Source organism: Pangasianodon hypophthalmus, chromosome 12 (genome assembly GCF_027358585.1).
Source record: "Pangasianodon hypophthalmus isolate fPanHyp1 chromosome 12, fPanHyp1.pri, whole genome shotgun sequence".
Lineage (NCBI taxonomy): Eukaryota > Metazoa > Chordata > Actinopteri > Siluriformes > Pangasiidae > Pangasianodon > Pangasianodon hypophthalmus.
Window position 1 is genome coordinate 4485839 of NC_069721.1, and position 20283 is coordinate 4506121.

A 20283-nucleotide genomic window follows, 5' to 3' on the forward strand; every position below is an offset into this window, starting at 1 on the left:
CTTTGTGGCTTGTCTCTATTTCTTTGTGAATTCCAATCTGCCTTTCTGATTCTTACTGCTGATGAGTGGTTTGCATCTTTTGGTATGGCCTCTATATTTCTTCTCTTGAAGTCTTATTCAAACAGTGGATTGTGATACCTTCACCCTTTCTTCACAGCTCTCACAATGTTTCTGTAATCAATTGCTGTTTTTTTTCCCTTGACCAACCTGTTTGATGTCTGGTTGTTATGACAACAGCAGTTTCTTTCTTTTTCAGGACATTTCAAATTGTTGTACTGGCTATGCCCAATGCTTGTGCAAGGGCTCTGATTGATTTTTCCCTCTTTTCTCAGCTTCAAAATGGCTTGCTTTTCTCCCATAGACAGCTCCCTGGTCTTCATGTTGGTTTATCTTTTTTAACAACAAATGCAGTCTTTACAGGTGAAACCCAGGGCTCAAACCAAGAGTAGACATTTAGAGCTATTAATCGTTTAAATATTCAGTCTAACAGGGCACACATGGGCAACAAGAAACAGCTGTCAGTCACATATATTTTATCACTTGTTCTTTAACACAACTAGACGTAAATATCAGGAAATGAAGGCTGAAATTCTGATCTATTGTCTCATAGTCATCTTTTGATCTCACACACAAATGTCTTCAGTGTATAGCAAAAATGAAAGAATTGGCCTTGCTGTTCAAATATTTTCAGAGGGGACTGTAGTTCCACCATCTAACAGAGCTCAGAAGAGTCCCCAGAGGCCCTGAATACACCATGTAAATGGTTCAAAGGGTAGTTCATTGATGTGAGCAGCTATAGGGAGCCAGAACCTTACTAGATTTTAGTAGTTTTGAAGTTGAAACATGTGGCCATGTTTTGGATCATCTGCAGTGGTTTAAGAGTGGTAGGCCAGCCACAGGTCTGAGTGATTTCATGATTTGGGTGCCATTTGTGTCCCACAGATAGTACATTTACAAATATGTATGTAAAGTAAAGGTGAAAAACATTTTAAACACAGGTAAAATGTACTTCACAACAACCTAAGTAAATATTTCAGTTAAATAACTTAAAACATTAATAAAGCATTTTCAGCAGTTAGATAACAGCATTTCCCCCACCCCAGCCCACTATAACTTCACTTTACCTTAATAAATAAAGCTTTTTCCATGGGTCATCCATAATATGTGAAAAATATACATTTTAGTTCCCACGGCATTCACTCAACCCAACAGGCTTCATCTGAATTTTTCAGTGATGTTGTGATATAGACTGATAATGTCACTTTCAATGTACAACCATGTTACGCAAATTATAAATTGAAAGGAATCTTTTAATTTAAAAAATTTTAGTAAATCATTAGAATGTCCTGAATTTCCTCATTCCATTAGCATAAATGCTAGTTAACCAAATTTTTTCTATGCTAATTCTATGCTTTAAAAATACCTCCTAGGGCTGTTACTGATTTAAAATAAAATGCAACCACAGTCAGCAAATAAACCTTGTAAAAATGGGATTGTTGTCTAATATTTTTAATGGTTCACCGCATGATTTAATTGATTCAATGTTGAAAAACAGAAATAAAGCTTAATTTTTAAGAGTTACAACGGCTAAATGGCACTGCAATTGTGGAATTACCACATGGGAAGACAGTTGCCTGGACAAAGAGCTGATTCCGACAGATACAGTCTGATCTTCCTGATATTATATAGTATGTTAACAAGGCTGCAAGATCTGGAGGTCACTGTGATATATTCAGTGAAGGCAACCTGGTCAAGGACAGTGATGGTGGCTGAACTGAGCTTCAACTCTGTTTCTGGACTGGTCTCCTAAACCAAAAATAAGGTAGCATTTAACTAAACTGCAATGCCAGTGAAAGTCATTGAGGGTTACTGAGTGCAGTCTGTGTGTGTGACAGAGAGAGACAGTGTGTGTGTGTGAGAGAGAGAGAGAGAGAGAGAGAGTGTGCGCCTGCATTTGAGCAATAGGAGGAGGAGCGAGGGAGTACACTAAGAAGAAACAGAACATGCCCTGACTCAGGTTTCAGAGTGGAAAAGGGAAGAAAAGAAAGGAGACTGGACGGGCGCCTTTCTGTGGCAACAGTGAACTTTTTTATGGAGCCAGTCAGACTGGAGAATGAAGATCTGTGCAGGGTTAACAGTTTTCCTGACTAGTGTTTTCTTCAGAGGTAAGCAAATTCTCTTATGATATGAAATAAACACTTGTGCTAGACTATGTAATGATGTTAGGTGTGTTTAATATCATTAAATCAGCATGAATTGTTAAATGAGCCCATAATAAATTAACTAAACCTTTTGAGTTCGTTAGTTTTGTTGTATGGATCTGCCAGAAGCTGTCAAAATAAAGAAACTTAAATTTGAACTTCACTGAAATTGATGAGACTTAATATCAAAGTGTCAAAACAGTTCCAATTTAGGAATGCAAAACTTATTCACTTATTAAAACATATAAACCCTTCAAAAACACAAGCAGTGCCACAGAAAGACTTTCCTAGAGCTGAAAGCCACTCTCTTGCTGTTGACTTTGTTGTGGCTTGTGACTCCTCCCTAACCAGAATACTGTATTTACCACAATGTAACTCACATGCTTGAGCCAAAGTCATGCTGGTGTAGGTGTATGTATAAGTATGTAACCATAATATCTGTTACTATATACAGCATCTGAGCATTAGGGCCTCTGTAGGGTCCTGTGTTTGTTTCTTTGACTCTAAAAAAAGTGCCTACTGTCTGTGGAATAGAAACTGTCTTACTGTCTCGTGAAATAAGAAAGCCAGATGTCTGAGCTGATCCACAATATATTAGACAACAATGACACCGTGAAACAGTTACTATTTATTCACAGTGATTATCTGTCTGAGGTCCAAAAAACAATTTCCATATGGTCCACCAATTTGGGTTCATCAAGTAGCCACGTTTCGTCTTCTAGGATACATTACTTTAGAGCATTAAATAAATGTTGAACGATGCTGGATTGCAAAGAAATAACAGGACCAAGGCCTAACTAGGTAACCAGGTAAAAAACTTTAGGTAAATTTTTACCTCAACTGGGCCTAAAAATGTGCTTTGCATTATTGAGGATTTTTTCTTCTCCAGTTTTCTGGCATTTGCACTCAAAGTTTCTATGCTATTTTTATTAGATAGACAGAAACCTCCACCTTAACTAAGCTATTAACTAACCTAGCTAAACTTTTCTGTATCTCTAGGTGTTTGCACAGCCATTAATGCCACAGTCACTCCGTCTCCATTCCTGGTGGCAGTTGAGGGTGAGAACGTCACTCTATCATGTCAGGTGACCCAGCGGCACAAATCAGACACGGCTCTAGTGCTACGCTGGATTTTCCATCCTGCTTCTGGAGGAGACGAGCAGCTCCTTGCCAAAGTGAACATGAGGCGGGCCAAATTCTATGGAAACTACACCAAGAGCTTCCCCAAACCCAAGATTAAGTTAATAGTTGTGAAGCAGGGTAAGATCTACAACCTCTTGATCATCAACATTACCAGAGATGACAGAGGCTTGTACAGCTGCAAAGTGCAGGAGTTTAAGAAGCATCAGGACAGGTGGAAATCGTCTGCCAACTCCACAGCAGCTACAGAACTTAAAGGTAAGACTTTGGAGTAACATTTAAGCATTTTGCAAGCACTTTTGTCCAAACTCACTTACAAGTGAGAATCCAATTTAAGCATACAGCTGAGGAGATCTGGGTCTTGCCTAAGAACCTAAGTGTGACAAGCCTTGCAGTTTGCACTTGCAAGCTTTGGGCCATTAGCGCAGAACTTTAAGTTGCTTTCTCATATACAGTGTTTAGTCCATTTGAAATGAACCTTAGTGTGTTTTCTCCCTTGGAGCAGTTCTTTAGGGAGGTGACAACACAGCAATCACACTCAGGTGAGGACAACATGACTAGTCAGAGAGCGTCTAAACAAGGTCATCTCAATCCGCTTCCAAGCAAACTATAAATTTCAGTGAGAAAGCGATTTGACTGTGAATTGGCCCAATTGCAGGAAGTGAATCAAACATGCCATATATTTTGGCTTGCAGGCAGCATTCTTTGTAGATATGAGCTGCAAAATTCCCTGTGTTCTTCATACTCTAGTGATTTATGTGATTTCTACGTGCACTTGGCGAAAGGTTTCTTTACCTTCTTCTGTCACTGTATTTAGACAGACTGACAGATTGGATTATTTATTTACCATCTATAGCAGGACCACCATTGTACAGTTGTCCTAATTAGAAAATAACTTTTTCCTATTCATTTATTCATTTATTGTGGAAATGTGATATAAAAGTCAAATCATATATCTGTGTTTTGGCTGTCTGGTTTGATTTAGTCTTCTAAGTTGAGTTAGAGTTTCCCTTAATTCAATTACAAAACTTGGAGGACAAAACAACAGTGGAACCAGACAAAATAAGCCTGATTGATGAAGTTGTGTATGTGTGTACAAGAAGGTGAGCAAGAAATGTAATAGATTAGCCATCCAGCCAACTAGCATCTAGTGTGCTGTCACCCAAGGTAAAGCTTTCTAGATTTTCAGATGCTATATTCAATAAATTTGGAGTTAATCTGGAGTTAAAAATGCTTTATGTTAACACACACAATACTTTTGAACTTTAAATCAACCTACACAAGGTATAGTGACTATTAAAAAAATATGCAAGTATTAGTTATTAATCCATAAACCATAACACTGTTAAATGATTTATTCTGATTGGTCAGAATGAATTCACATCAGGCTGCATCACATCACCCTGTCGATTATGTGCCGCCGAGGTTTTTCCCTTTATTTAAGATAGTTCTGAAACCTGCAACAACTAGGAAAACCTCTTTGTTTGTGTCATTTAGCTGAAATTAACCTTTAATATAATCTTTAAGCATACTGAAATAACAGCGTAGCTGGACCATACATGACCTTTTACAAAGCCAGGTCAGAACTTTGTAAATAAACAGTCACATGAAAATGATCTGACCCTGCAAGTATTGTCAGGAAGCCACTGAGGTTGTAAGGAGCATTTGTGTTTTTGGTGTAGGAGTTTGCTGTGGTGTAGAGGATGTGGTCAAGATTTAAGTACACGGTAGCAGAGAGAGTGGAGGAAAGCCCAATAATGTTTATGGGCAGGATAACAACACAAGGGAGGTGTTCTGTGGAAGACATGGAGGAAGTAAAGCCAGATCCATCGAAGGCTGAATGATCTAAACAATATCTATTTTTGAAATCTACATTTTTGGTAGAAGAAGCAAAAACACCAAGAGCATTTGTGGGCTGCATAACGACACACTGTAGTTTTGTGGGGTTTGTGGAAGAATGGAACTAAATTTAAAGTGTACATTTTTGGTTAAGTAAACAACTTACTTAAACAGCACAAAACAAAAATAGTAAAACAGTCAGAATTCTAAAATGTTGCTAAAATGCAGAATCGATTTAGTTTGTAGATAAATGAGTGGATACATCCACCAGCAGCCAACAGCACAAAAAACAATGCTGGATGCAATATACAGTATAGGATGACTAGAGTAAACTCCTGCACATATTAAAGTTGCTGGTTGCTGCTGCAAGATATTAAAACTTCACCCTCTATGGTAGAAAACTGCTACTACAAGCTACTTTTACTGAGTATTAGCTAAGTACAACCACCTCCTTTCAACATCATACATGAATCTTTTCACCCCTTTTTACGCCTTTTTATATTGGACTCACTGTGTCTCTCTGTCTCCTGATTGGCTGCCAGCTTCTGTGCATAGTTTGACTTCTTTCATGCCTAAAGCTTGTGTGTGATGACGTTTGATGTTTCTGAGCTGATGTAGGATGTATGTAAATTTCACACAAATTCTGACCCGACACCCCTGAATGTACACTATTTCAGGATTGTCAGGGCAGCACTGATTCACAGCAGCTCAGGAACATCAAATTATAATGATAATTAGCACAATGATTTCTTCAAATAAAAATTTTTAGAAGTTTTCTTAAAATCAGTCAATGTCCATTTTAGTTGTTCTTTACCATATAGTTTTTGGTTGAATATTGCATCATGATATTATGACAATCATCTCCAGATATCCAAATCCAGATATATGCTGCATTCAAATTACCTTGCAAGTGTGAATTCGGAGCTCAAAATGATGTCATTTTTTTTTTTTACCACCATACATTCCAGCTACAAAGTGGGCAAAAAAGATGCTTCCATACTCATCTTTTGTTAGCAGCTAACTGTGATGAGTGATGTATATTTTTCCCCTCAAAACAGTTAACTGCACAATGTCTTTAACAAGCTAATATGTCCGTTATGCTGATTGATCAAAAGCAAATGCTAGTATTTACAGCATAACTCAAGTAGTGCCACTTTTACTTACTGCTGATGTTGTGAGCAGCCATGTTGATTTTTTGTCACTTTTTTCCCCCTTTTAAAAAAATAAAAGTTGTTGCAGCTGGATTACTGATGCAGTTTGAGAGACTCTGTGTCTCACAGAGTGACTTTTGGCATCTCCTCATCTTTTTTCCAGACTTCATACTGAATGAATGCTGTGGTACACCATTTTGTATCTGGGTCTCTTTGTCCAAATATGTGCTGTGTGACTGAAGAGAAAGAGTCTCTATTCATTTTCCAATTCTGTCACGCATAAATTAGAACCAAAATAAGTGTATTATTAAGCAGGCCATGAATGCTGACATACATAAACAAAAATGTACTGTGGTTTATGACATCCATTTTTAGAGACAGTTCTCTGTTCTTCTACATAGCCATTACTGAATTCAATAATGCATTTGTCCTACATGATTTAATCTGAAAAAAAAAAAAAAGGCACACTGAATTCCATAATAAAGTCTAATTTGATACAGTTGGAATGATGTCAATAAAGCTGATAGGAAGACTCTGTGATTATAACTTGTGGGTGATTTATGTTGGATTTCATGCAAATAAAGTCATAACAAAACTCTACAATTGCAAGTCCAGCCCTAACCTTAACAATCTGTAGGTTTGCACACTAGTTGGCTTATTCAAAATTCTTACAAATTTGCAATTTTGAGTCCATGCTGGAAAATAATTATTTTATGAGACACAGCATGACTAAACGGTTCAATTAGTCTATTAATCATTAATGTAAAATTAAAAGTAGTAATGATAAAGTAAAGATAATGATAACTAGAAAACTATAGCTAATTTGTATTACTAATTTGTTTTTTTTAAGTATTAATAAAGGATCATTTATAAACATTAATTAATACAGCAAAAGCCTTAGCAAATCATTAAAAAAAGGATTAACCACTAGCCAAAGAGAGTAATAATAATTATTATTGCTAATTATTAGTTATTATTAATGATAACTATTATATTAGTTTCCATATGAATTAAGCAATTATTATGCGTTAATGTGACTAAGCATTGCTTATATACATACTGTATATATATATGTGTGTGTGTGTGTATATACATATATATATATATATATATATATATATATATATATATATATATATATATATATATATACACACACACACACACGCACACACACACGCACACACACTGATCAACCATAACATTAAAACCTGTCTAATATTGAGTAGGTCCCCCTTGTGCTGCTACCACAGCTCTGACTCTCTGAAGGTGTGCTGTGGTATCTCTCACCAAGACATCAGCAGCAGATCCTTTAAGTCCTGTAAGTTGCGAAGTGGGGCCTCCATGGATCAGACTTGTTTGTCCAGCACATCCCACAAATACACCAGTCGGATTGCGTTCTGGGAAATTTGGAAGCCACGGCAACAACTTGAACTCTTTCTTATGTTCCTCAAACCATTCCTGAACAATTTTAGCAGAGTGACAGGGCGCATTCTCCTGCTGAAAAAGGCCACTGCCATTAGGGAGTACTGTTGCCATGAAAGGGTGTACTTGGTCTGCAACAGTGTTTTGGTAGGTAGTATGTGTCAAAATAGCATCCACATGAATGCCAGGACGCAAAGTTTCCCAGCAGAACATTGCCCAAAGCATCACACTGCCTCCGCCAGCTTGCCTTCTTCCCATAGTGCATCCTGGTGCCACCTCTTCCCCAGGTAAGTGATGCACACGCACCCGGCCTTCCACATGATGTAAAAGAATATGTGATTTATCTGACCAGGCCACCTTCTTCCATTGCTCCATGTTCCAGTTCTGATGCTCACGTGCCCATTGTAGGTGCTTTCTGCGGTGGACAGGACTCAGCATGGGCACTCTGACTGGTCTACGGCTATACAGCCCCATACACAGCAAGCTGTGATGCACTGTGTGTTCTGACACCTTTCCATCACAGCCAGCATTAACTTTTTCAGCAATTTGTGCTACAGTAGCTCATCTGTGAGATCAGACCAGACAGGCTAGTCTTCACTCCCCACACGTATCAGTGAGTTTTGGGTGCCTATGATCCTGTTGCTTCACCAGTTGTCCTTCCTTGGACCACTTTTGGTAGGTACTAACCACTGTACTGCATACCAGGAACACCCCACAAGACCTGCCATTTTGAAGATGCTCTGACCCTGTCATCTAGCCATCACAATTTGTCAAAGTTGCTCAGATCCTTACGCTTGCCCATTTTTCCTGCCTCCACCACATCAAATTCAAGACTTGACTTCAAGACTTCACTTTCTGCCTAATGGAGTGATAGCCTTCCTTGTTCAAGATCCCTTTTATCATGTATAAATGTCCCACTTTAGCACCACCAAACACCCCCAGATCATCATCCTTCCTCCACCATGCCTGACAGATGGCTTCAAGCACTCGTCCAGCATCTTTTCATTTTTTCTGCATCTCACAAATGTTCTTCTTTGTGTTCCAAACACCTCAAACTTAGATTTGTCTGTTCATAAAACTTTTTTTTCCAATCTTCCTCTGTCCATTGTCTGTGTTCTTTGGCCCATATTAATCTCTTCCTTTTATTGGCCAGTTTCAGATATGGCTTTTTCTTTGCAGTTCTGCTTAGAAGACCAGCATCCTGGAGTCGCCTCTTGACTGCTGATGTTGAGACTGGTGTTTTGTGGGTACCATTCAATGAAGCTGCCAACTGAGGACCTGTGAGATGTCTGTTTCTCAAAGTAGAGACTCTTATGTAAGAGAGTAATACACATCGTTGTATGAAATCTTCAGTTTCTTGGCAATTTGTCACATGGAATAGCCTTCCTTTCTTAGAACAAGAATAGACTGATGAGTTTAAGAAGAAAGTTGTTTTTTTCTGGCCATTTTGAGTCTATAATTGAACCCACAAATGCTGAAGCTCTAGATACTCAACCAGCCTAAAGCAGGACATTTTTATTGATTCTTTAATCAGTTTTCAGTTGTGATCAATTAACCTTTTATCAAATAAACCTGATAAACCTGGATTTGCTCTCACACTGCTATTAGAACACAGGAGTGATGGTTGCCTATGCAGATATTCCATTAAAAACCATGAGTTTCTAGCTATAATAGTCATTTACAACATTAACAATGCCTCGATTGTATTTTTTGATTAATTCATTGTCATTTTAATTGAAAAAAATGTGCTTTCAAAACCAAAGAAATTTCTAAGTGAACTCAAACTTTTGACCGTGTGTGTGTGTTTGTGTGTGTGTGCGTATAAAATATTTTCATAATTGAGTAATGGCAATTCAAATTTAAGCAACACATGCTTTTGTGAAGTGCATTCTAGTTTTCTAAGACTTAAAACACTTAAATACTAAAGTGGTTATTCAGCTTATTTTTATATTATTATTGATTATGTAAGGAATAAAGCACATGCTGTTACTGGTGGTGTGATGTGGCCTGATGCGAAGCAGAGCTACTGTTCTCACCCTGAAGTTGATTATATCAAACAGCATATCAAAAAGTGTTTTATTCCTCTTATAATGCAGCAATTTGCCAACATTTTTAAAAATTTATTAAGCAACAACATATCATACTTTTTATCCATTTGCATTTAATGTTGTGGAAACAAGCTGGTTTGTGTTATCGCTTGCAGTATAGGTGCTATAAACACAAAAAATGCTGCTTTATACTTATTATGTTGAGCATCTGCTATACAAATCCTTGTATAAATTGTTACTTTAGAAATAATAACATATTAGAACAAGGGCATTAAAACAACCTTGTGATGTGCAGTCAGCACTACTGCCAGTGCTGCTTTTATAGAAAATTACTCAACACATACTGACCAATCAGAATTGAGATTTTGACTGCATTTTGGTATTTATTTGGTAATGATTATTAGTGCACTGCTATTAATAATGATTATTAGTGCACTGCTATTACTTAAACAAGCTACCCATCATTACTATCATTAGTTAACTGTTTAGTAATGCTTACTGAAGTATTAAATAATGTGTTACTGACTTCTCTGTGTATTTTACAATAAATAGTTCAAATTGCTAGTAATTAAGAAAAATCTAAGGCACATTTTAAGATACACTTTATGCTTGTATCTTTATACATTCTAAAGAATTGAGTCAATAGAACGGTCATTGCTAAATAGTAAACAGCACATGAGAATTAAGGCAGATCATGAACAAGCAGTATATCAAAGTGCCAGCATTCCTTCTGCTTACGTCATGCCATCTGTAGGCCTGGCTAACCTTGTTATCAGCTGCCGACAGGGTTTATGAGTATTTCAGAGGCTCCCAGTGGGTGTCAACTATGATGAGCTGCTTGGCCAAGAACAAGCGCCTCCATAGAAAGGGATAGCCTACATGCTGTCATCCCACACACAGCGGCCTGTAATTAACTTTATTTAACCCTGAGTGCCACGCAATTACCAGGCCTATGGAGCCGCAGTGATGAGTGTGCACTTCTCCCTGTTCTTTCTGCAGTGCACTTCCTTCCAACCACCAATGCCAAGGACGGGCTTTGGAGCCTGTTTGAAGGTAAGCCACAGATTTATTCTTACCCATCCAGTCCTGGACAAAAATAGTGCAGAGCTCCAAATAATGTACCATCCATGGAAGTGGAAGGAAAGGCTTCTCTTCTGTTGAAACCTGAGAAAATAAACTTCACTCATTCTCCTGACAGTAAATAGTCTGGTTGAAATGATATGATTATGAGAAACTCTTGTGGTCATGGTTCATGTTCGAGTTGAAGGTCATGTTTTGTTTGTGTTTCAGATGTGTATCTGTGCGCGGTGCTGATTTGTTGTGTGGGGCTCCTGTGCATGTGTATGTTTACCGTGGTCGTAGGCTGCCAGTATCTGCAGAAGAAGAGGCATTTAAAAGGTACAAGCTAATTTATTTATAATAACTTCAGAAAGTGAATATGTATGAATATGAGATGACAAGGAAAGTTTTTTGTGCAGTTTGAAGTTTTAAGTTTAATGCAATTTAAAGTTTTAAGTAGCCTTTTTTAGATTTATAATTATCATATGATTTTAAAAGCACCATAGAAAAATTTGCATCAACAGAGCTCTTTCTATACCTGACAGAAAACTATGCCACAGTGGTCACAATTCCTTCTTTATCAAAATTCCTGGGAAATGCAACAAGAAGTGAAACTAGCATCAATACAGTAGGAGAGCCTTGAAAGGTTCAGAGAGCATCAAAATAGACAGAAAAGTTGTATTTTTCTTCTCCTGGTTAGCCAAAAATACATTAGTGCTGTGGTAAATTGGGGTGTAATGGTTGTGAACAAAAAAACTAAATCCGTTTGACAGTTCATGACTACTGCTGCTACTGCTACTACCACCACCACCACCAATACTACTACTACTACCACCACCACCACCACCACCACCACTACTACTACTACTACCATCACCACCACCACCACCACTACTACTACTACTACCATCACCACCACCACCACCACTACTACTACTATCACCACCACCACCACTACTACTACTACTACTACCACCACCACCACCACTACTACTAATACTAATACTAATACCACCACTACTGCAACTACTACTACTACCACCACCACCACCACCACTACTACTACTACTACTACTACTACTGCCACCACCACCACCACCACCACTACTACTAATACTAATACCACCACTACTGCAACTACTACTACTACCACCACCACCACTACTACTACTACTACCACCATCACCACCACCACTACTACTACTACTGCTACTACTACTGCCACCACCACCATCACCACTATTACTACTACTACTACTACTACTACCACCACCACTACTACTACTACTACTACTACTACTACTGACACCACCACCACCACCACCACTACTACTAATACTAATACCACCACTACTGCAACTACTACTACTACCACCACCACCACTACTACTACTACTACTACTACCACCATCACCACCACCACTACTACTACTACTGCTACTACTACTGCCACCACCACCATCACCACTATTACTACTACTACTACTACTACTACTACTACCACCACCACCACCACCACTACTACTACTACCACCACCACCACCACTACTACTACTACTACCACCACCACCACCACTATTACTACTACTACTACTACTACCACCACTACTTCTAATACTACTACTACTACCACCACCACCACTACCACCACCACTACTACTACCACCACCACCACCACTACTACTACCACCATCAACACCACCACCACTACTACTACTACCACCACTACTACTACTACTACTACTACCACCACCACCACTACTACTACCACCATCAACACCACCACCACTACTACTACTACCACCACCACCACTACTGCTACTACTACTACTACTACCACCATCACCACCACCACTACTGCTACTACCACCACCACCACTACTGCAACTACTACTACTACCACCACCACCACCACCACTACTACTAATACCACCACCACCACCGCCACCACCACTACTACTACTACTACTAGTACCACTATTACTACTACCACCACCACTACTGCAACTAAAACTACTACTACCACCACCACTACTACTACTACTACTACTACTATGACTACGACTACCACCAGCACTACTACTGCTACTACCACCACTACCACCACTACTACTACTATTACCTCTACTACTACTTCTGCTACTACTACTATTACTACTACGACTACTAATAATAATAATAATAATAATAATAATATCAGCAATAGCATACTGTATATCATAATACCAACAATAATAGTAATACCACCAACAACAAAAATAAAACTTAGACTCTAACCAAAACAAAAGCATATCATAAAAAAAATCACATCAAGTGAACTTGAAACAAAACAGCATGAACTGCAGCACTCATCTGTCAGAACCACACCACATGCTGAGAAGGGGAATTTGTGACAAATAGCATGGAAATGTGGCTTTCTTGAAATTTCAGGGCCAAGAACCCTGTTGCGTTTGTTATTGCCTGTATATGAAAGCAGGACAATCTGGCCATGAAGACTCAGTGTACTCAGGTTTTTCTTTTATTTATGGCACCCAGGGCAATTCGATTTCTCTAAAGTCTTAAAAGATTTTCTTGCCTGTTGCAGATGCATTTTTTTTGCATGGAAATACTGTTAAACACTGATAATTTTGTCAATGATATGAGCTACATTGATAAACATCTTCTTACTTACAGAAACCCAGTGACTCATCAGGCCTAATTTGTTGGTTAATGTGGCCTCATATATTCCAATCTAAGTCTCTATCAAACGTTCACCATATGTAATTGTCGATACTTTGATTAAACGCTGTAATCATCGGCTCTTTTAGATAACGTACAGTCTATGCTACAATAATTAACTCTGTACAGACTATACTTTCAAACCAAGATTGCTAACTTTATTCATAATGATAAAAGCTACACTACAATAATGATACAGTTAATAACTATAATTTAGCAGCCTGGCTTTTGTCAGGGCATTAAATGCAGTTCAATGGTTTATGGAACCATAACTGTTACACACATTTCATTACATAGATATACTTTTCACAGCTTAGCAGTAAACCGGAGGGGTCTTTTGGTGATATAGACAAAACCTTTTTGCTATCTAGCAATTTACCCTACTGTATCTCAGCTATGTCCTAGATGTTAATGATATCATATAAAGATATTGTTGGTGGTGTTTTTAACAAAGCATGTCATTGTGTAGAACAGGCTTTATCATGCACACTAAATGCAAATTTGTTTGTGGTGTAGCAAAAAAAATTGATCAGTGTGCATGTACACTGTAAAAAAATTTACTGTAGATTTTACAGTAATTTACTGGCAACCAGGGTTGCCAATAAATTTACAATAAACAACATATTTACTGTAAAGTACTGTAATATCATACATAGTATAAAATATCACATTTCCCAGTACATTTGCTCATTTGGTTGACATAGGATACAGCTGAGCTGAAGAGTCTTGCTCAAGGACCCCAGTCAAGGTAGAATGGTGGTGCTGGGATTTGAGCACACATCCTTCTTATCTGTGATATAAACCCTTATCCTTTGATCCACCACAACTACCTCAACTAGCTTGCATTGATTCAATGCAATCTTTTAGTGGAGTTAATTCAGTGGTAGAAGTAGTTGCAAGCTAGTTGTGGTATTGTTGTTGTTTAGTTGCGATGATTCAGTGGATAAGGCTTTGTGTCACAGCTCATAAGGTTGTGTATTCAAATCCCAGTACTGCCAAGCTGTCATGGTTGGGCAAGACCCTTAACCTTGAGCTCAGTTATATCCTGCATCAACCAAATGAGCATGTTTATTGGGTTATGTGTTATTTTATACAACATAAAAATATTACAGTACTTTACTGTAAATATGTTTTACTGTAAATTTTACAGTATTTACCTGGCAACCCAAGTTGCCAGTAAATTACAGTAAAATTTACAGCAATTTTTAACAGTATTCCCTTAGCCCCAGAGTTGTTTCAATTGCTTTGCAGACGTAAGAACAAATTTTACAACCCAAAACTTGTTTGGAGAATGTAGCCTATAATAGCTAGATCTAATTTTGTGGCAAAATTGAATGTTTGCAAAAGGCAAAGTACAGTCTAGCTTTCAGGTATCATAGCATGTTTAAATAAATACAAAAGACATTTTATTTCTATATAAACAGATAAGTTGGTGGACTATGTCTTTATCAGTTTCCAGTTCCACATGTATGTAAATCATTGTTTATATTCGTAAGTGTCGCCATCCCTGCAATCCGTAATTTCACGAGGGAGGGATGGGGTTGTCAGGGAGCAGAAGTAAAGCCTTGTCAACGTTTTATTGCAGTTCACTTCACAAGGAGCAGGGGACACAAATTTACAAGCTGCTTTTGTTTTGAGCAACACCTAATGATGCTGTGTCATTTGGTGTTTAAGAATGCAGATGCCGTGATATAGCAAAAAAAAAAAAAAAAGACAAACATTCATACTGTTTTTATTCTGCTATTTTGCTAGCTCACAACTTCTGACTGAAATTTGTGATTAATTTAATTAACTTGAATTATTTTTTTTTTTCGCTTCTGTTTGCTCAGAAAATTATCATTTGGTGAAGAGTCCCCAAAACAGGTGAGTTTGTTTAATAATTTAAAAAAAAGCCATGCTGTGTTAGTGGAAGATCGCCAGCCATGACCATTAAACTAAATCTTGTCTCTGCTCAGTTCTGGAGAAACAGTCACAAGCGTTGTTAGCTTATCTCCAGCTCTTCCCAAGAAGCAAAAGAATTACAAGATGAAGAAAAAAGTAGAACAGGTGGAGGAGCCACCAGAGATCCCAGCTAAAGGTAAAAGTGCCACTTCTCTCTCTCTCTCTCTCAAATTATTACTTAAAGGCTTTAATTTATGACTGAAGACTGTCTTACACTTTTAATTACTCACAATTTCACCAATATTTTATTTCCCAGCACCCATTGCTGACAGACTGAGAAAGCCAAAACTTTTAAAACCTCAACCAAGAAAGATCATTTTGGTAAGTTCACCAAGGATGGCTAACCTTCATCTTCTCTTTACTAGCAATGGATGGCCAATTTCTTTAGAAGAAGCCAATATATCTTTACCTTAATTATCAATATATTAATAATTATTATACCACAGCACTACTGAATTCTCAAATCGGAGGGTGTTGATTAACTTTCGATAACAAGGCTAATGTGCTCACTGTAATGCATTATCATTTCTATAATACCAGCTCCATCACAGGGATGGTATGATTGTATGAGTAAGCACCATATAATCTAATTACAAACACATTAAACATGTTGTTATGTTGTAATCGTTGGCAAATGTGGTGTGTGAGGAATAAAACACTTCCAAATGTGCTGTTATTGGAAAATAATCAACTTTGGATTGGTAACAGTAATGCTGCTTCATGTTATTTATTCACTCATGTGGTGTTAGCTAGTCATTGATTTGATGGAATGGCATTGATTTTATCATGTGGTGTTGGCTAGCTAAGCATAGAGCAGCCACAGCAAAGCTTTCCAGGTTACCATGGCAACTAGCCACTGCCTGTGGTTATGACAAAAACTGTATTTTTTGGCCAGATTAACTACAAGAGAAAGAAAAATGGGGCTGATGAGGTGAATCCAGTTTATAACTGCTATAACATAAATGATAACAGCAACTAAGTTGTCTCACCAATGTTCAACAACATTAAATGTAGCTATAAGTGGACAAAAAGTACTTGACATTCTCATAAAATATAATGAAATTGTTAGCAGATTGCTGTGGTATAAGAGGAAGAAAACACCACAGGGTATTCTGTTATAGGAAAATAATCAACTTTAACAAACCTCCCTGTGGTGCTTCATTCTGTACATAATGAATATAAGCAATACATGGTTCCTAGTTATTGGTTTGTTGATGACATCAAGATTTCTCTGATCTTACAGCCAAAGATTGCAGAGGAGAGTTTAACTTATGCAGAACTTGAACTGGTTAAACCTCTGCCAGATGCCAAAACTTCAAAGACAGGAACTGTGTATGCCCAAATCCTTTTTGAAGACAAAATGGTGTAGGATGAAATTATTTTCCTTTATTATTGATTATTTATAATGCTCAATATTACTGACAATGTCTAGTAAACTTACCTGAGACCAGATTTGTAACATAGTGTTGAATTGTAATTCTTTGTTCATATTGTGTTGTATTATTTTTATTATTGAGAAACTCAAACACTCTGCATATAGACTGCTACACAAGACGCCGGGCCGACTGATGACACAGACAGTGGTAAAGAACATTCCACTGTGTTTTGTCTGACACATCTCCTAGCTGTATAAACAGCCATTTTTAGCCATAGACTCCCCTGTAACTACTCCTCTTATCAGAGGTCTCCTTTCATCTGTGTGCCAAGATCAACTCCCTCCTCTGGCTATGCACAAATTAGTGATCCAAGGTAGACCTTGATTGCTAGTTGGAGCTGGAGAACCAGACATGAGCAAAATACTGAAAAATCATGTTTGCTTTAATCACTGTATGCTACATTATGTTTATCTCTTTAGTGCATGCTACGCTAATGTATGAGCAAAATACTGACTGAAATGATAATGATAACCTTCGTATCTGTATCCACCAGTTTTTAGAGATCAGAATCAAAATCTCCTTACTTGCCATTCAACATACATCTACATTATGTAATTACTAATAAAACCTGTATATATGTATATACACACACCATGAAGCCAGTTTACTTGGTAGTAAATAGTTGGAGCTGGTAATCTTGAAAATCTGTGTATATGCAACAACATGACACAACACATGTAACATGGTCATAACCTATGACAATATAAAACGGTACACTCTCAAAAAAAAAGGGTACTTTTCTTGCCACTGAGGTGATATCTTTATCTTTTTTACCTGGAAATGTGAATATAATGTACCTTGAAAATGATTTAAGGTACATGACTGAACTGTAATTGCCTTTTTGAGTAAAGTTTTGAGGTGCACTACGTGCACCTTTCTAGGTAAAAATACACAGTAGAGGTACAAAAGGTGTACAACTGAGGGTATCACCCCAGCAAACAGGAAAGGCACCGTTTAGTACCCTTTTTTCTAAGAGCGTACAGTATTGTAGCATTGTACTCTAATGCAACTTCATGATTGTGATGAGTGTGAGCAGATGGGATTCAGCCTATTGCACGGTATAATTAAAAAAACATATCACACAATAAACCACGATAGGAACTTTTGCATAAATATCTATTATAACTGTCCATTACAGACAGTAATAGTCATTTGAAACCTTTGGGATTGACAGATGGAAGTGGACAACCACTATTCCTGAGCAGCTTAACTGGAACTCATCTGCATCTTTTTCCATGTTTTATTATTTTTATTAAATATATTTTATTAGTCCTTTGGACTCAACTCTGGAAAAGCCTCATTTTCCAAACAAGCAGAAACCAACATGGAAACCTTCATGTTGCACAGAATTATGGGATGCCATTAACCCTTCCATTTAGAAAAGGGTACTGACATTATAACAAATCTTTGTCTGGGAAAGTTATTTAACTGTGAAAATGAAATACTCCTCCAAACCACACTGAGCATAATGAGAGACCACTGTGTATACCACTAATAAGTACCAGCTGTGAATTCAGCACAACAAGGCCATCCTGAGCTCACACAAACAGAACACGCTGCATTGATTCTCTCTTTCCAGTCACACGCTTACATGAGCATACTGCAAAGGTTTTATAAAAGAATAAAATTAGGTTTGTGCAATTTGAGTAAACATGTTGACATGGTAACCAGGTTAATTGATTAATGTATACCTTATATGTGTCCTGTATGTATTGTTTCTTATATGTATTGTTTTTTTATAAAGTAAAAAAAAAAGACAAATGGCCATGTTTGATTCATTGCCAAATGACAACAAATGCAGAAAATTATATCAATATCTTGAATATACAGATTACATTTATCTAGCATTTCTTATTATAAGATCATGACAAACAAATATAACATCTCTAGACATTTTTTTCTACTAATTCCCAACCTGACATTGGCTTTTGTAAACAAAATGCCATTGGTAACTGTTTTCACATACCACTCCTCATTAAATATTAAATAATTTAATACATATTTTATATTTTGTATATTTGAATAAATATTTAAATATTAAACATTTTAGTACTTACAGTAATATACAAGTTGACTCCATTTACAATTACGCAGTTGTATAACCACAAATGTATGTGGTGAAGAACTGCAACAAATAAACCATCTTGGTAAAATCAAATAAACTTGGTAAAATCCATCCTGTAATTCAACCACATAGTCAGTCATTGTTTTCAGAAAATGAGAGAGAGAGAGAGAGAGAGAGAGGCTGGTGAGGGAATGGCTGTTTATAGCTGCTATAACGGTACTGATAACAAGAACTAACTTCCCTCATGGATGTTCCACAACATCAAATGTAACTTGAAATGGTTAAAATGTTGTTGATTAATAAATTAAAAAATTGTAATAGTTGGCAAATCGCTGTAGTATAAGAGAAATTTAAAACTTCAAGACTTGCTATTATAGGGAACATAATCCTCTTCAGGGTGGTAATGGCCTCAGACCACCCTGTTGTGGATCATTTTCCTATAACAGCACATCCTGTCGTGTTTTATTCCTTACATAATGAATGGTACATTCTGCAACACTATCTTCCAAGATCTGACATCAGTGTATGAGAGAAAGCATGACAGCATGGCTCCGTGATATTTCAGGAAATAGAGCAAGATGGTCGTAAATCAGCCTACAGAAAGCTCAAGAAACAACTCAAGAAACAGATCCCCTTCTAGAGTAAACGAACAGTAGTAGATGAATGATGGAACAGAAGTAGACAAATGGGTAATGATTCAGTTACTTAAAAATAAAATCTTTCAAGTTAGGCTAATGTAATTACATGACACCGAACATTAATGAAGTAAGCAAAGCAGGTGGAGGAAGGCTCTGTCCTGTGCACTACTTAATGAAAGGGCGTTACAAAGACAAGCATGTAAAATCCACGTCCTTCTACTGACTAAATAAACTGACCCTAAGCTCTAGCTACCAACTTTCCACTAGATGTCTCAAAGACGAATTTAGTTCTCTACAAGCCTACATCTTTAGTCAAAAAGAGTAAGCATAAGGTCAAGCAGTACAAGAAGGCCTCATGGATGTAAATTATAGGAGTCATATAAAGGCTGACATGAAATATAGTATTTAACATCTTGGGAACTTAAGTCAAGTCGTGTAAATTTAAGTGGCACTGGAAAGTTGCACCAAGCCAACACACAAATTGGTTTTAGACAGTAACACTATGAGACTATGAACACACATGCTTTTAACAGTGAGTTGATTTCAAATGACCATATATTATGGTGTATATTTTCCACATTCACAGTTGTGGACTAAGACCAAAATGTGGTCCTTTGCATAG

General features: G+C 37.3%; 1 protein-coding gene across 2 annotated transcripts; it reads left to right on the forward strand.

Annotated features, from left to right (window-relative positions):
* The first annotated feature begins 1672 nt into the window (after positions 1-1672).
* On the forward strand, positions 1673-18914 carry vstm4b (V-set and transmembrane domain containing 4b). 2 transcript variants are annotated; one of them, XM_026915384.3, is made up of 8 exons: positions 1777-2165; positions 3201-3599; positions 10804-10857; positions 11095-11202; positions 15411-15444; positions 15537-15658; positions 15779-15843; positions 16766-18911. In XM_026915384.3, the coding sequence occupies exons 1-8, from the start codon at positions 2114-2116 to the stop codon at positions 16889-16891; spliced, it is 960 nt and encodes a 319-aa protein (XP_026771185.1). In that variant the 5' UTR covers positions 1777-2113; the 3' UTR covers positions 16892-18911. The 2 variants fall into 2 exon arrangements, with proteins under 2 accessions (XP_053094831.1, XP_026771185.1); XM_053238856.1 differs by lacking the exon at positions 10804-10857 and having other exon boundaries at positions 1673-2165; positions 16766-18914.
* The last annotated feature ends 1369 nt before the right edge of the window (positions 18915-20283 follow it).

What these genes read in the sequence shown, in the direction of transcription:
- vstm4b (XM_026915384.3), top strand. Translation starts at nt 2,114, where the DNA reads ATGAAGATCTGTGCAGGGTTAACAGTTTTCCTGACTAGTGTTTTCTTC. An exon ending in GCTTTGGAGCCTGTTTGAAG is followed by an intron (nt 10,858 to 11,094) that starts GTAAGCCACAGA and finishes TTTGTGTTTCAG; the next exon opens with ATGTGTATCTGTGCGCGGTG. An exon ending in ACCAGAGATCCCAGCTAAAG is followed by an intron (nt 15,659 to 15,778) that starts GTAAAAGTGCCA and finishes TTTATTTCCCAG; the next exon opens with CACCCATTGCTGACAGACTG.